General features: G+C 39.0%; 2 protein-coding genes across 2 annotated transcripts; both read right to left on the bottom strand.

Moving 5' to 3' along the window:
- Positions 1–665: 665 nt before the first annotated feature.
- On the bottom strand, positions 666–2739 carry LOC112197155 (putative F-box protein PP2-B12). Its single transcript, XM_024337733.2, has 3 exons — positions 2333–2739; positions 2113–2231; positions 666–1311 (listed from the first exon to the last, which is right to left on the bottom strand). Exons 2-3 carry the CDS (start codon positions 2190–2192, stop codon positions 897–899), a joined length of 495 nt encoding a protein of 164 aa, XP_024193501.2. The 5' UTR covers positions 2193–2231; positions 2333–2739; the 3' UTR covers positions 666–896.
- An 11136-nt stretch (positions 2740–13875) lies between these two features.
- LOC112197156 (putative F-box protein PP2-B12) lies at positions 13876–14208 on the bottom strand. Its single transcript, XM_024337734.1, has one exon. It carries the CDS (start codon positions 14206–14208, stop codon positions 13876–13878), a length of 333 nt encoding a protein of 110 aa, XP_024193502.1.
- Positions 14209–17902: the final 3694 nt, after the last annotated feature.

Genomic DNA, 17902 nt, shown 5'->3' on the forward strand with positions numbered 1-17902 from the left:
AGAAATTATACTCTAAATACAAAAATCATGGAATTAAAAATAGCAAATAGCGGAGTGAAGAACATCTAAGAGAGATTCAATTGAATAAGAAAGCAATTAGCAAGAAGGGGGAGCATCCCCACTTTTCAAAAGAGGGTTTTTTGAAGTGCATGGCTCAACTTATTTTTCCGCTTTGCTTTATTATTGTCATTTATTTTTAGTAAGAAGTGGCTCTATGCTGGTAATAAGTCCCTACCACTTTTAGATACGGCGACGTGGGCTTTGTCCCAGTATGTACACTCTGTGTGCCTTGTCTGACCTAGCGAGACTGCAACCTATTTGCTTGATCAAATGGACGCACCATTCTAGTGGCAGGATGAAACTGAGTGTCACCAGATTTATTTCCATATGGCAATATAGTGGGAAACCTGTGCTATTTGTACTGAAGCATCTTCGTGAAGCAAATGGAATAACCATTTGTGCACTCTTTGTTAATTGGTGCTTGTTAGATTACATAGATTTTGTAGAGAATTCTTGTATTATTTCAAGATGTTCTCTTTATGCTTATTGTAATCTGGGATTCAGACTCTACGTCTCTCCCTTGTATCCTGCAATTTCATTGATCAAGACTTGAGGATAGCCTCACCAGCCCCTTTCAAGAACAAAAAAAGAGGGTTTTATTTTATTTTATTATTATTTTATCAAAGGATGACAATTTGTATTGATGAACTATCTTGTATAAGAAGTAGAAAAGAGTCCATCAAGTTTCGAAGGGACAGGCATGCCTACTTTATGAAACTTGTAACCCTGAAACCAAAGCAAACTTAGCTACTTTATTCTATTCCCAAAAGGGATACGCATTTTACCAATGGCATGGAGACTTATTATTGAGTTGATGACATCTTAGCAATTTCATTCTATGTACTATATATATATAGTTTAGGCCTAAGCTCAATACCTTCCACAATGAGGCCGCCCTTAGGCTCGCCACTCACAGTTTCCCTCAGACGAAACTCCACAGTAGCATCATCTTCTTGGTTGAAAATTTCACCCAACTCAATCTCCATCCATCCATCTCCTCTGCTTCGAGCTTGTGGAGGCATGTCTTCTGGCGGGTCTGCTAGGAACACATCGTGCTCAGCTACAACTTCATTTTGTTCATTGGTGACACGCACCGTAATAGGCATTCCCTCAAACCCCCATTGCGATTCTTCTGGACACTGATATACAAGGTAAGCTGCGTAGGCTGTTCGGGGGGACAAAATTTTAGTGTCTATGTTTCCCTTAATCTCAAGCCACCATACAAATCTGAGCTCAGCCACTTCGGAGAACCTGTCATTCACATATGCTTCATTGCATCACAATTTCAATCAAGTGGTTACAAGAACATACTGTGGGTAGGAGCAAGCATCCTCTTCTTCACCGAATTGGAGCCAGAACTAAGTATCCAATAAACAATTAATTATTGCAATAGCAAAGAATGAAGTATCGATACCAAGGAAGAAAAAGCAAAGATCAATCAATAGAGGAAGAGATAACCTATGATTCACGAATGCATCACAATTTCAACAGGTTAGTTGTAACATTCTTGTATGTACGTTATCATGGCATATATAACATCCCAAAAGATTCGGATAAGACATCAATCACTCCCATCCAGGACGAGGTTCTAGTTACTTTTGTGTTCTCGTTCTTGTTTGACTAATTGAAGGGAGACATATAGCAAAAATCATACTCTTGTATTTGATTATGAGCATGCAGTTCTTTTTTATGTAGGCTTAGGGATCTGTATATCGCCGCAATGGCAAAGGAGTCAAGCTTCATAGGTCACCAGGGCAACCCCCTTTATTCACCTTGATTTAATGCAGCACCCTCACTAGCTATCACACATCCAGCACAGTTCCACAAGATAATATTACGGCTTGAGATTTATCTTGACCCATAACAAACTATAATTAGCTTCGATTCATAATTTGTTTGGCCCCAAAAAGTTGAATTGAAACCATCGTTGACTATTAGAAGCATATGTACATAAACTGAAACAACCAGGTTATGCAAGTAAGCAGCCGAAACCAAATAAGATGGAGCAGGCAAGTCAAGCTCTAACAACATCGTAGAAACAAATTCACCGACCTGGATTCGGGTAGAGAATTCCATTCCCAGTAGTCTGCAGTGTCTTCCCATGTAATGCTCAACAGTCTGGCTCCCAGCATCCAACATTTTTTATTACTCAATTTATCCAATGAGAAACTCTGTGCATGGTGATCATGGATCGATCAAAACAAGTCATCAAAGCAAATCAACAATCTCCAGATAACCAATGAAGTCGTGATGAGAGAAAGAGAGAGATTACCAAATTGCCATCGTCGAGGAAGATGGGGGAGTCGCAGAGACGGAAGTAGAGGTCCTTGTTAGAGAGAGAGGAGATTGATGGCAGAGGAGGAGAAACGGATCGAGAGATGATTTGACGATAGTCATGGGGTAAGAAACGTTCCCAAAGAGTTTGGGATTGCGCGGCGAAGCGAAAGGCGGAGGAGACGGCGGCTGATCTGCACGCGTCTTTGGGGACGTGAGGGAAAGAACATGGGCCATGCACTCCTCCGGTAACGTCTCCAAATCTGTTAACTCCATCGCATCGGATGACATTCGTGTTCTAAATCAATCACAATCAACATCAACACACACACACACACATATATACCAGTCTTTATTGAAACATGCGATGTATGTGTTAAACAGTTTTTATTTTTACTTTTTAGAGGGGGAAAAAATTACATATGTAAGATGTGAGCAGTTATATCCGTAGATAGTGGGATTGAGAAGTTATATATGTAGAATAATGTGGGATGAGAAGTTATCATTTCCTACTTTTTCTGAATTTTTATTTTCATTTATATTTTGTTATTTACCATAATATCCCTTATATATTAAAGACTATTTTAAATTAAACTATAGTTTAAGGATATTTACGTTATTTCACACCCACTTTGACTGACAAAGTGGGTTCTCTTAATAATAGTATAGATATATATATATATACACACACCCCTTAACATGTGTGGAATTGACTTTTATTTTTATCTTTTTAAATTTAAAAAATTTACAACAGTTTCTCTCCTGATTTTGAGGAAGTTTTTCCTTTTTTCATGGGAGGTATTGCAATATTTTTATCTTATCCTCATATAGAAATAATTTATTTATTAATATAGATACTATGTGAGAGCATATATGATAGTTCAAAAATTTAACCATTCCCTCAATAATTGACTTAATTATATAAGATATATATATTTATACTATTATTAAGAGAAGAGACTTTGCTAGCCAAAACTGAAAATTTTGACAGATTTAACCGTAAAAGATTTAAAAACTTTGAGAATAAATTAAATCACAAGGGTAAATAGGACAATTATAAAATAGATTTTTATTCAGAAAATTAAAAAGATGATTGCACAACCTCCACTTTTCTCTCCCACTATTTTATCTATGCAATAACTACCCACTGAATCTATTTCTTCTGCAAATAATTTTTTTTTTTTTTTTTACAATTAAAATTTTTCTTACACATGCAGAGTATGTGATTACAGACTAGTATGATGTATTTGATCTTTCATTTTGACTTCTGATCATCAACACGTCACGTGGGGGTTCCCTCTTCCTCACTTAATTATTATCATGGGCTACCATACCATGAATTTGCATCATTCGTCCTCCCATTTTTTCTTCTTTTAAAACATGCATGTACCTATACTGCCATAGTCAAGTTTTATTGTCAATGGAGGACAAAGCATCGACATCATTAATTGGGAAATCTAGCGGCATATATGGATGAGTGAAACTTGATATCTAGGACTGGAAGGGTCTGGCTAGCTGCTGGCCTTTAATCTATGAATCATTCGGTGACCTACATTTTCCAGCGTCAATAGTCCCATTACCAATGATCGACTCTTTAAGGTTGGATCACGCTATCAATCAGGGACGGTTAAGAAAATATATTCATATCAGGGACGGTTAAGAAAATATATTCATATAGACAAGGGTGGCTATTGTTGGAATTTTAGTTGATATTTCAAAATACACCACCATATATTTTTTTTTTGAGAAGAAGAAACTTTCATTGATAAACAAATTAGATAGATACATCAGTTTGAAGTACATCAGAGAGCTATTGTGGCCCGTCTTCTACCCAAACTTGAAATGCAGGAAACAAAAGTGCATTTCTAGCTAAAGCATGCGTTGCCTGATTACATTTCCTAGGGCAATGTGTACAAATAACAGAGGAAAAAAAATGAAACAAGTCTTTAACCTCTTCAATTAGCATCCCCTCCACAGACCAGTCAACCCTTGTCTTGCAAAGATCATTCACTACAAATAAAGCATCTAATTCCAGAATGAGATGAAAGGTATGAAAACTAGATTGAGATAGCACCTGCAAACCCAACACAGCCGCATAAATCTCCGCTGCCTTAACACCCAATCTTCTACGAAATCCTTTAGAAGCCGCAATAAGAAGATCACCTCTTTCATTACGTAAGACTGCTCCCATATCTCTAACACCATGTACATCATCCAAAGTAGCATCTACATTTAATTTGAGAAAAGGGAAGCTTGGTGTCACCCATTTGTCAGAATTACCTGTTGAAGGTAATGTTGAGGAGGCCGAATGTGTAGGGAAACCCACTCTAAAACTGAAGCTTGAATCTGTGAGAAGAGAACAGAAGCAGGGGTATATTTGTTTTGAAAAATTTCTTCATTCCGTGCTTGCTAGATTCGACGACAACACATTAAGATAAAGATCAATTCCGAATTAGAAAGAACAGAAATACCAAATTTGAATAGTTCTTTAAAAAGCCATGTTTCCACCCTCCCACAGCAGTACTAAAAGAAGTGAGCAGCCAAACTTCTTTGGCTTTAGAGCAGGACTATAAGGCATGTACTGTAGTTTCATAGCCCATTTTGCAGCGAGAACAGACCGGAGAAGACAATAGATGTCGTCGATGTAAATTAAAAGCACAAGGCAAGATGTCATGGATTACACACCAAAAAAAAGACCTTTGTAGCAGCTGGAGCTTTCAGATTCCACACATACTTCCAAACCGGGTCTTCTTGTGAGTTAGAACTGCCTTTGCCCCCCTCATTTCTAAATCTGCAATTTTGTGCCAATTGATAACCACGCTTGACTATATATAATCCATTTCTTGTGTAATACCAACACAATCTATCTAGAGTAGGAGCTATCGGCAGAGGAATGGAGAGAATTACTTCAACCTCTCTTGACCAAAAGCTGTGATGTAATAATTCAATGTTCCAATAACCATCCGTGGTAATCAACTCAGAAACAAGAGAATTGAAAAGCAAATTTGGTGGGGAGTAAATGCGATATGTGTATGGAATAGGAATCCATACATCACAAAAGATGAAAATCGACCTACCACCACTCACCCTCCATCGCAGACCAGAAGCAAATATATAGTTCCCTACCCCAAAGGAGGGATCTCCATATCAGTGAGCTTGATCTCCCAACAGATGTAGATAGAAGAGAGAAGAGGGATAGTAGTGCCCTTTATACACTTTCGTAACCAACAAATCAGGAAGAGAGAACAATCTCCAACATTGGTTGGCCAAGAGTGCTTGATTGAAATCAACAAAATCTCGAAAGCCTAGCCCACCTTTCAACTTGTTTTTGCATAAAGAACCCCATCGCAGCCAATGAAGACCATGCTTACCTTTCTACCTCCCCACCAAAACCTGGCTGTTAAACCCGATAGTTCTTGGCTCAAAGTCACAGGCATCCGAAAAACACTCATTGAGTAAGATGGAATAGCTTGAACCACTGATTTTAGAAGAATCTCTTTACCCGCCTGGGAAAGAAGCTTTTCCTTCCAGCCATTTATCTTCACCAAATCCTGTCCCGAATAGTCTTAAACAAACATCTTCTGCCTCTTCCCGCTAGAGTTGGCAAACCCAAATATTTCTCATGACAGGCTAATACCGGAATTCCCAAAAAACTACTTAGAAACTCTTGATATTCTTCCCTCACATTTGGGCTAAAAGACAAAGTTGATTTTTGAAAATTTATCTGCTGCCCTGAGACTTCTTCATATATGTAGAGAATATCTTTTATGACTTGTGGGGTGGCCTGATTTGCTTCCAAAAACAGAAGACTATCATCAACGTGGAATAAATGAGATATTGAGGGCGCAAACCTTGAAATTTGAACACCATAAATCTGTCTTCTAGCCTCTGCCTATTGGAGTAGCCTTGAGAAGCCTTCTGCCACAAAAAGAAACAAGTATGGCGACAAAGGATAGCCCTGCCTGATTCCATGTGATGGAACAAAGTACCCCAGAGGATTCCCTTTCCATAGCACCGAAAAGGAAATCGTTACCAAGCAATCCATAATACGTTGCACCCATAAGCGATGAAACCCCAACCTTAACATCATTGCCTCCAAAAAGTATCATTCCACCCTATCATAGGCCTTTGCCATATCCAACTTAATTATCATTGCCCCCATATTTCCATCATCCATTTTCTTCACAAAATGCATCACACCTCAAAGTCAATCATAACATTATCCAGAATATTTCTATGTGGAATAAAAGAACTCTAGGTAGAACTAATAACAGTTGGCAACACCTTCTTTAACCTGTTTGCAAAAGTCTTGGCCACCAGCTTATAGATGACATTACAAAGGCTGATTGGCCGAAAATATGCCATAGTTGTTGGAGAGGAAACTTTAGGAATCAAAGCCAACAGTGTATGGTTGAAAGACTGGACTGATGCTGATCCGTTCAAGACACTCAAGTAAATAGCAGAGACTTCATCTCTAATTGTGCTCCAAAACCGTTGAAAGAAAATTGCCGATAATCCATCATCCCCTGGTGATTTTAAAGGTGCCGTATGGAATAGAGTGAATTTGTGATACTCTGAAAATTCGTAATTATTTTTTGAAGATTTTCATGAATTAATGTTATGGTTATTGGACGGTTTCTTGGCTCGTGGACGGAGCGAAATGTTTCGGACGAATTATTATTCGAAGAATGTGCTTTTAGGGGGGTTGCAAAGTTTGACTTTTTATTTGTTGGGATTCTCTAAAAACTTCCTTCACGAGAGTTGTAGAGCACGTTGATACAAGTTCGTGGACATGTGGAACGCGTCAATCGGAGTTCGTATGAGAAAGTTATGGTCTGCGGAAGTTTTGGGAAAGTTCTATAAATAGGAGTTTCCACTTTTGGAAATTTACTATTTCCATTATACTTTCACCATTCTGAAAAAAAAATCAGAAACTCTCCATTCTCTCTCCTCACCCACGATCGACTCGACCTGAACCCGGTATTCTGACCCGGTCGGAACTCCATTCTCCGGCGACCTCCGGCCTTGAAATCTGCACAGATAGATTCGCCTTCCTTGTGCGGTCGTCTCTGTGGCAGCCTCTAGTGGTGATTATCGGCGGAGGAAGTGCAGCAAGGCGGCGACTTTTTAGAGAAATCGGACCTGATCAGTTCTCAGATCTCCAACGTCGGCGGAGCTTCAAACAAAGCTTGGGGAGCTCGCAGCAACCTCCTTGATCGATCCTTGGTGGTTATTTGGATCGATTCACATGAAACTTGGTACAACTCGGATTGAATAGTAATCCACAGCTAGTGAGGTAGTTTTCAAACTTTTATGCTTATTTTCTGACTTCGAGCTAGTTATGAAAATTCATAACCATGCTTAGATGAACAGTTTTGATGTTAGGAGTTTTGTGAAATATTGAGTTTTGGCCGGCGGCGGTGCGCCACCGCCTGTGGCAGCGTTCTGGTGGCTTTCCGGCTATGTAGAGAACTGTTTTTGGTATTATATCTGTTCCACTCGTTGATATGAGCGTTTCGATATATAATATGCAATTTTTGGAGTTCGAATGGATTTGTTATGATTTTACAGTTTCATACCGGTTGATTTATTTGATCCGTGAGGATTCGAGCTTCCCATCAACTTGTGGTTTGGACCCATCGATCGTAGAAGTTTTTTGGAGAGTTAGGGAGGTCTCGAATATAGTTTTGCCTCAATTGGCATTACTTTTGGGATTTGGGTTTAAAACGGAGGTTTCGAACTTTAATCATTTTGTGATTCGTGCACTGAATCAAGACCCTATGTGTTCAGGTGCCTGTTGGACTTGTTGAATGGATTGCGGCGATTTTGCTTGTTTTGGTTCTCGTGTGAAGAAGCAGCGGGATTCAAAGGTGAGTAAATCTCACGATATTTGTTATCAGCATAATCGATATTTGTTATGAGTAAGATTACCCTATTGTCTTGGAGTTATTAGGTTAATATGACTATAGTTGGTATTTGTGGTATTACTGAGTGAATGACTATGTGTGTGTATATATATATATATATATATATATATTTACGTGAAATATATATATGCATTGATGAATCTTTGTGATGATTGCCATGTGAAGCTTGTGTAGGAATATTTGTGTAATGAATTATTGGAATAAGTGTGATGAATATTTGTGATGATTTCCATGTAAACCTTGTGTATGAATATTTGTGTAATGAATTGTTGGAATCAGTGTGATGAATCTTTGTGATGATTTCCATGTAAAGCTTGTGTAGGAATATTTGTATAATGAATTGTTGGAATCAGTGTGATGAATCTTTTGTGATGATTGTCATGTAAAGCTTGTGTAGGAATATTTGTGTAATAAATTGTTGGAATCAGTGTGATGAATCTTGGTGATGATTGTTCTCTGAGTGATAACCGGCGAAATCTGTGTGATGATCAGCTGGACAATTGCTATCTATGTGATGATCCTTGAAATCTATGTGATGATCAGTAGGATGATGGCTATCTATGTGATGACAGGTGGAAGCTGTGCGATGATCAGTGTGACGATTGCTCGGTAACGGAGCTAAATTGTTATTAAGTTAACAATAATCGAGAAGACTGTTGTGATGGTCGAGGCTACCTACAGACGTCAGAGTGTGGGATTACGTTGATTACTATGATTGAATTGCTTGACTTAGTGTGACCTCCTGAACTAAATTATATTTTGCTTGTTTTGAAATGTGATTGCTTTGTTTCTTCTTGATTGTATTGATTGATGGTTTGATTTATCTTAAGAGCCATAGTGGTGACGAATTGTACTCTGTGATGAGGATAGGAAGGGGATTCATTGATTTTTCACCTTTGATGTCATGTTGATGACAAAAGCTCCTGGGAGAGGAGGGAATGAGTGTGATTTGGAATTCGCAGTAGTGCGTTAGAATGGCGTCAAACATTGCTTGAGGAAGTCTTGTTTGATTGAATTTATGTAATGGGACGCTAGTTGAGAATCTGAGCATGAGGCTTTAGTCACCAGTTGACTTATGTAGGCACGATATGAAAGGTTATGGAATTGATGGTCGTAGGTGTGAGATATGTGCATATCGTGTTTAGGTTGAGGTGACTTAAAAATGTGTTTTGCTTTGTAGTTTTGAGTTTACTCATACAGGCTTGCAAAAGCTTATCGGGTTTGTTGTGTGGCAACCCGGTGCACCATTCAAAAGGTGTAGGAGTTAATCTTGCAGGTCAGGATAATCGGGGCTGAAGCTGAGGTAGTGCCTTTGCAGCTTTACGCTATGAAGCCATTTTTGTGACTTTACCGTTGATAAGGACTTTCGTTGTATAGTTAATTCTAAGCAGCATTTACGTTTTATTTTGTTGTTGACAATATAATTCGTAAGCTTATGTAATATATGACTCTATGGAGCGGGTCAATATTGTCACAGTGGGTTCAGGGCATCAATATGTAATTGGTTTTAAAGGAAAAAAAGTTGATAGGTATTTTGTATTGATAACTGAACGTTCACGCATATATAATTATGAGATTGTATATCGATTTTTATTTGTATTAAAAATCAGGGACGTGACAGAATTCCGCCTCTTTTCTTTCGAATGGTTATAGCAATTGCCGATTCATTTGTAAAGTAACCAACTGTGGAACACAATCCAACACTCCGTTCATGTTTAGCCCACTAGTTTTGCTGAAAAGTTTAGCAAAGTAAGAACAAAACAACTGCCCAATAACATCGGACTCCGTCTGCCATATTCCCTGATTATCAAACAAACCAGTAACTGAATTAGTCCTTTGCCTGCCAGATGCTCTTTCATGAAAGTACCTCATGTTACGATCACCCGAATATAACCAAGTGACCTGTGATCGCTGTCTCCATAAAATCTCTTCCTTATCCTGCAACTGTAAAAGTTCTTCTGCCAACTGTGATATGAGAGGTTTAGTTGCTGGGTCAGAATACCTGGAATAACACTCATCAAGACATCGTCGTATATTCCGAACCTTGAAGCCAATATTTCTAAAGCCTACAACGCCCCATTGTGCTTAAGTAGAAGTGAAATGTGACAACTTTATGGATAAAGAAACCCCTGGATTGAGAGAGTCCCAACTTTCTTGCACTAACCCCCCACAAGCTTCATCAGTTAGCCACACTTCTTCAAATTGAAACCGCCGACGCTTCTTAGCTTTGATCTCTACCCACTGTAAGTGAGTGTAAACCTTAAAAAGAAGAGGTCTATGATCAGACACCTTATTAATAAGATGGCGACAATTGATGTGAGAAAATTGTGCCATAAACTCAATGTTAGCAAAGCCCCTATCCAAACGCTCCTCCACAAAATCATCGCCTTCCTGCCCATTCGACCAAGTGAAAGGATACCCCTCATATGGCACTGAGGAAAGCCATCGCTGCCCGAAATTTTAGAATCTGACCCATTGATCTTTCTCGTCTCCCATTTTTCTCCAAAACATCCAACAATTCATTAAAATCCCCGAAAATCAACCAGCCTATTGTCACAGTATAGGAAATACGCCGAAGTAATTCCCATGAAAAGGATCTCTGCTGTGCATCTGGGTTTCCATAAAACCTAGTTATTCTAAAGACATCTCCTGTCGGAGAAGTGGCCAACCCGTCAATATGATCCAATGAGGAATTCAGACCCTCCACCTTCCAATCCCCTTTCCACATCAACAACAAACCACCTCCACCCATAGTAGTCCTACCTATTGCACAACAAGAAAAATGCAAATCTTAACAAAGTTCTTCCATCTGACTTACCTCCAAATTGGTCTCCATTAAGAACACTATGTCTGGTGTGTGATCTCTTAGAAGTTTTCTAAGAGACCAGGGTGCGCGAGGTCTTACCAGACCCCAGATATTCCAACTTAAGAGCTTCATTGTTGGAAAGCCGAGCGAGACCGCCCGACTTGTTTGACACCACACCGCCGCTTAGAACTGCCCCTTTGGGAACTCAATCGCCGTCGTACTCTTGTCGAAGTGACTGGGAAAGGATCCGCTTCTGACATAGATGAATGCTTTTCACCAGTTGAACAAATGTCATCCAAGTGGAATTGGCGCACGGGGATATCAATGAGAGCAGCCTCTAGGATTGCAGCAAAAAATCCTGCATTCTGAAATGGAGAAGAGGAGTTGGGTCGCTGAGAGGAGGTAAAGAGCGGTTGAGATTCATCCACCGTTTCTCTGGGTAAAGGATCAGAATTGGAAACTAATGGGAGGATAAAAGGCCTTTCAAAATGTGGGCTGGGCTCAAAATGGTTAATATTGAGACCGTGGCCCAAAAATAGAGGGGCAAGACAGTTGTCCTACAGTACTAGATGATGGAAGAATACTTCTTCTCTAGCGCTATTAACCGCTCTGTAACTACCAGATTCCAACCGCCTCCTTTCCGGCAACTCACCTCCTCCCCCGATGCCGGAACTAGATGGTGAAAAAGGCTGATTCACTGAATTTCCCATCGGAGATGATCGAGGGAAACACCTTGGTTTGGGCACCCGAAGAGTCTCCCTGAGTTTGTCAGTGAACAGAAAGTCATTCTTGTTGGCTGGATGTAAGAGACGGTGAGGACAATCCTCAGTCCAATGTGATATAAGTCCACAGAAAGCACAAAATTCAGGTAGCCTTTCATAGGTGAATTCCACTTCCCTGTCTCCAATTTCATCAAAGTTAATCACCGTCTTTCTGCATAGGGGCCGATAAGCATCTAACCGAATCCGAATACGGAGAGTTTCTCCAATACAATCAAACTCCCCATATCTACGAACATCCATATAATTTCCCAAAGTATATCACCAATTAGTTTTGTTGTGGTGTCCGTCATCCGCATCCAGGGAACTTTATGAGCATGAACCCAGAAAGAAACATGCCTCAGATTCAAGTTATGCAAGAAGGAGGAAGGGCCAACCTGCTGCAACAATATGAGATTATCACCAAAAGACCAAGGCTTTTTGTTAAGCACTTCCAACATGTCAGAATGATGCATAAAACGGAAAAGAAAAGTGTCTGTTGCCACTGTTTTAACCGCTAAGCCTTTGGCAAATTTCCAGAGTCCCATCATCATATTAATGAAATCATCCCTTCGGAATCCTCTTCCCGTTACCACCTTCGTAACCAGACAGAACTGAAGTTCCTTACTAAGGTCGTCTAGGACAGATTGAGAGGCTCGTATTCCAGTTTTCTCAATTGGATTGAGAAAAGATTCCATGCTTGTCTGTTTTCTAAATGCATCAATTTAAATTTTAGAGTTGTGAATTTTCATTTTGTTTTTAGAGCATTTATTGAGGATTATAAATTAAGAATTGACTCATATTAATATATATTTATCATGATCATAACCTATCTTATAATTGTGTTTCTTACATGGGGTTATAATTAACATTTACCAATTTTGTAACCCCTCTATTATCATTCTAACTCTTTATGACTTGTATAATTATACCAGTTAGCAACTCCTTTATAAGCCAAAAATACCACTTGCTCCATAGAGACACATATTCTATCCTTCATCATCTATTTAAAAATCAGTCTCTCTTTCTCTCTCTAACTCTCTATCTATTGAATTACATTGCCGTAAAGTTTTGAGAATTGTACTATTTCATGTCTGCCAAAGGAAAGAATCAAGCAGTTCTAGGATCTAAGTTTGCGAATGTACGCTTACAAGGATTAACGGTTGTTATATCCTGGAGGGTAGGGTGCCACAAACCTGCTACATCGAGACATTGTCTCCGAGGGGCGAAATACACATATTCTATCCTTCATCATCTATTTAAAAATCAGTCTCTCTTTCTCTCTCTAACTCTCTATCTATTGAATTACTTTGCCGTAAAGTTTTGAGAATTTTACTATTTCATGTCTGCCAAAGGAAATAATCAAGCAGTTCTAGGAGCTAAGTTTGCGAATATACGTACGCTTACAAGGATTAACGGTTGTTGTACCCTGGAGGGTAGGGTGCCACAAACCTACTACACCGAGACATTGTCTCCGAGGGGCGAAATTTACTCTTAAGGACAGTGTTTACATGTCTCAACCTTAAATTGTTTTGAAGCAATCGTTGGGTGGCGGCTTACAAATCTAAAAGATAAGTGTTAATCTTTTATTTTCAGCTTATTATAGCATCAATGTGATTATATTTGTTTACTAATAAAATATTCTATTTGTGGAATTTTGTAGGAGACGAAATCTGAAGGCGAAGATAACATCCATCGACCCAAATTTTTCCAACATCTACTGTCATGCTTGTTCAATTCTTGTTGAATAACAATATGATTCATAAGTATGACTGTCAAATCTTAGCGAGACGTATACTGTAAAAGTTAATTTATAGATGGGACATAACAAATCGGTGTAATAGGTTACGACATTGTCATTGACAATCTATCTTTTGTGCTCTCAATGTTGACAAATCATTGTCACAAATATGAAATCAGATTGAAGCAGGTACGAGGTTTTAAATGTCCCGATATAGCTATCACGGAATAAATATAATGAACAATTGAGTGGATGCACAGAGAGGGTAATGAAAATTGTCACAAATTAGAGCCCTCTGGAAAGTTATAGTTACATATGCATAGGCCTAAGCTCAATACCTTCCACAATGAGGCCGCCCTTTAGGTTACTAACTTCCGTTACACTGCACTCTATAGCAGCATCATCATTTCCTTGTTCAATGAAGAATTGACCCATCTCAATCTCCATCCACCCATCTCCTCCGTGTCGAGCTTCCTGAGGCATAGGGTCTAGGATCACACTATGCACACTCACAATTGCACTTTGTCGATAATTGACGCGCAACACAATAGGTGTTCTTGCCAACCCCGATCTTACTTCTGCGAGCTGATACACAAGGTAAGCTGTATAGGTTGTTCCCGAGGATAAGTTCTTAGCAGACATGCACGCCTTGATGTCAAGCCACCATACAAGTTTGAGCTAAGCCACTTGAGAGAAGCTGTCATAATATGTATTATGTATCCATCAAAAGTACTATTTATAATATAACACAGACAATCAAAGGTTCAAAACTAAGTTCCACTTGGTACTATTACAATAATCATCCATCCCCTTGAGGAAATATGTAGGTACAAGTTTTGTGTGTTGGCATTCCATACAAAACGGGAAAGTATCATTGAGGTTAATGAGTTTAATATCTTTTGGTTATTTAAAGATATTTTTCTGTGTGCCATATTGGATTATTAATTTCCCTAATATTTTAGGATTTGGTGTCCTTAATTATATATATTGTTATTAACACAAAAAGATTTGTTTTTCCTTGTACACGGGGATTAGGGTAATTAGCTGTTTTTGGTTGTTTTGGTGAACACGTTAGCTAACCTTGATAAGAAGGAAAAACAGACAGCAAAGGGAGAGAACCTAGAGACGCAAGAATATTTGGTAGAGTCTTGCATGTTCGCTTGAGATTGAGTCCTCACAAAGAGTCAAAACACTTGATCCATGTATAAGTGTTTGTGATCATAGTTTCATATGATAATACTCTCTCGAGATCAGTAGAGAGATTGTGAAGAAAGAAAAACAAGATTTGAAGATCATTCAAGTGAAGGAGTTCTAGAAGAAAGACAAACTTAGAGTTGGCTTTTGTCTAAATCTTATAGCCGAGCAAGTGCTATACAAGTTTGTACAAGAACATATCCTTTTGAATAAGATGATTATTATTTTGGGTTCTCAAGAGTAAGAGCCCCGCAGTGTTTTTAATCTCATATTTGAGGTTTTCACTGCGTAACCAAAATCTGATGTCTAGTTTGTTATTTTGGTTTCTGCTGCCCAGTAAAGATTGATCAGTGCACTGCAATCCCCATTCTCCAGAAAACAGTTTCTGTCCTTGTATTTTCATTTGGCATCAGAGAAGGTTCTAAAGCTTTTTAGTTGATCCGTGGTCAAGGATGGAACGTGAATATAACAGAGCCTCCAGTTCGATAAATTGCCCTCCTTTGTTTGATGGTGAAGATTACTCACAATGGAAGATCATGATGAGGGCTTTTCTCTACTCTCAAGATGAAAACATGTGGAATATAGTTGAGAATGGATGGGAACACCCAACCAAGGCAGAAGAATCAAAGAAAGTAGAAGGGTCTTCTGCAAGGGTTCTCAAACCTAGGAAGGAATGGACAGAAGAGGAAGTTCGTGATAGAATTTATGACTTTAAAGCAAGGAATTCACTATTCATAGCTTTGTCCAAGAAGGAGAGGATGAGAATTAGCCACTGTGACACAGCCAAACAAGCTTGGGATCTACTTCAGGTTACTTATGAGGGAAACAAGAAGGTTAGAGGTCAGAAGCTTCAAAGACTCGTATTGGAATTTGAGAACATGACCATGGGGGAAGATGAATCAATTGATGATTTTCACGCTCGACTTCTCAATGTGACAAACCAATGCCGTAGCCTTGATGATCCATTTGAGGAGCACCGAATAGTCAAGAAATTTCTCAGGGCTCTTCCTTCAAAATTTCAAGCCAAGCAAATTGCCATAGAGGAGACTCAAGACCTGGACACCTATTCTCTTGACGAACTGATAGATAATCTAAAAACCTTTGAGATGAGGATCAAGCCCGAGAAAAAGGTAAAAAATATTGCTTTCTCTTCTATTAAAAAGAAAGATGTTGTTGATGATGATTATGTGGATTTATCGTTGTTGACAAAAGAGTTCAAAATTTTTCTGAAAAACAAAAAATCCTTTGGAAACTCTTCGAAAATTTTACCTAACAAACCTAAATGTTTTGAGTGTGGTGGAATTGGTCACCTTGCTGCCGATTGTGGCAATAAAAGGTATAATTTGCGTGGAAACAAGGCTCTAAAATCTACTTGGAGTGATAGTGATGAAGGCTCTCAATCAGATGGTGAAGAGGTAAATCTTGCTCTTACTTCCTCTCTTAATATTGATGTATCTGATGATTCTGACTTGGAAGATGATACCGTTGATGAAGAAACAAATGTCAAGTGTAAACAATTATATCATGCTTCGAAAATTGTTCTTCGGAAAAATTATACGTTTGAAAAAGAAGTTGATTCTTTAAGAGAAGAAAAAGAGAAAATTGAGCTACAATTTGAAACTTCTCTAAAAGAATGGAATGTTGAGCGTACTAACCTTGTTGATAAGATAAAAGTTTTGCAGGATGAGGTTAAGTCTAAAGTTGGGGACAAGGAACATGGTGATCTCATTAATAAAATTAAAGTTTTGCAAGTTGAAGTCAAGGCTCAATCCACTTTAAATGTTTCACTAAACCTTGAAAATGAGAAATTGCAGGATGAGTTGTTTAAAGTCAAGGAAAGCTTCAACAAGTTCTCCATAGGGTCTGAAAAGGTCTCCAAAATGATAGGATTTGGTAAAACTCACAGCAACAAAGAAGGGTTAGGGTTTGAAGGTGAGTCGTGCAAGCCTTTGACCTTTGTAAAAGGTGTGGAAGGTGAAAATTCGTTGGGTCAATCACATGCTTTAGATGACATTGATTATGGTCCCAAATTGCCCAAAAGACTAGAACGTAAATTGGACCTTCAAACCTATCAAAAAGTTTCTAGAGGACGAGAGCCGGGCCAGGGGGAATTCATTACTATACTACGTTGTTCGGTATATCATCGTTGGTTGCAAAGACGTGGACAAATAACTTCCTATTTCTTAGTCACCTCTGTTTTTTTTTTTCTTTGGTACCCTCTTTATCAGAAGAGTTTATCTTTTTTTTGTTTTGATAAAGAAACAACTTTAAATACAGAAATCTATGAATATATAGTACAATCCGACTCAAATTGATCGAAACTAATATATAGTACAACTTTAAATACAGTTGTGAGTCGCTAAAGATTTCCAGGCTCGTGACTCCTAGCTCTTTTGCTAACTGTATGTCAGCGATGAGTGCTTCGTACTCGGCTGCGTTTTTCGAGGCTTTGAACTTGAACTGTAGCGCATACTCATACGTATGCGCCTCTGGATCGGTCAGGACCACTCCAGCTCTATTGAGCTTGCTATTGGAGGATCCGTTGACGTGAAGAGTCCATGTTGGAGTGGTGCTGGGTCCCGATACAGTCTCATTTGAGGGCTCGTCGTCCTCTCGAGGTATGAATTCTACAATGAAATCTGCGACAGCCTGTCCTTTGATAGCCATGCGCGGCGTGTAGTGAATGTTGATCTCACCGAGCTCGATAGACCGCTTTACCAACCTGCTCGAGGATTCTAGTTTTTGGAGGACCTGCTTCAAAGGCTGGTTGGTCAAGACATGTATGGTGTGCGCTTGGAAGTATTGTCGTAGTCGTCGGGCGACTGTGAGGAGTACGAGGGCAAACTTTTCTATATCAGAGTACCTGGACTCGGCATTGTTGAACCCATTGCCTGTGTAATAGACTAGTAGTTCATCATAGTTCTCGTATCTAACCCGGGTAGCGTTGATCGCTGTGATCGATACTGCAAGATACACTACTAGCAAAACAAGAATTACCCACAAATTTTAATCTGTGTGTAATAAGACTTTTTCACATGGATTTCAGTGCATGATGGCTTTCACCCACAGTACACGCACAGATTGAGTAGCCGTGTGGTTTGGAGGGGGAGGGTAATACTCATCTCACACGGATTATTTTGTC

The sequence above is a fragment of the Rosa chinensis genome, chromosome 4 (assembly GCF_002994745.2).
Source record: "Rosa chinensis cultivar Old Blush chromosome 4, RchiOBHm-V2, whole genome shotgun sequence".
In the NCBI taxonomy this organism is placed as follows: Eukaryota; Viridiplantae; Streptophyta; class Magnoliopsida; order Rosales; family Rosaceae; genus Rosa; species Rosa chinensis.

Bases quoted from the DNA above. Each gene is read 5' to 3' on its own strand.
- LOC112197155 (XM_024337733.2), bottom strand. From the start codon at position 2,192: ATGCTGGGAGCCAGACTGTTGAGCATTACATGGGAAGACACTGCAGAC. The intron at 1,312-2,112 runs GTCGGTGAATTT...TGTGAATGACAG, and splicing joins AATTCTCTACCCGAATCCAG to GTTCTCCGAAGTGGCTGAGC.
- LOC112197156 (XM_024337734.1), bottom strand. From the start codon at position 14,208: ATGTCTGCTAAGAACTTATCCTCGGGAACAACCTATACAGCTTACCTT.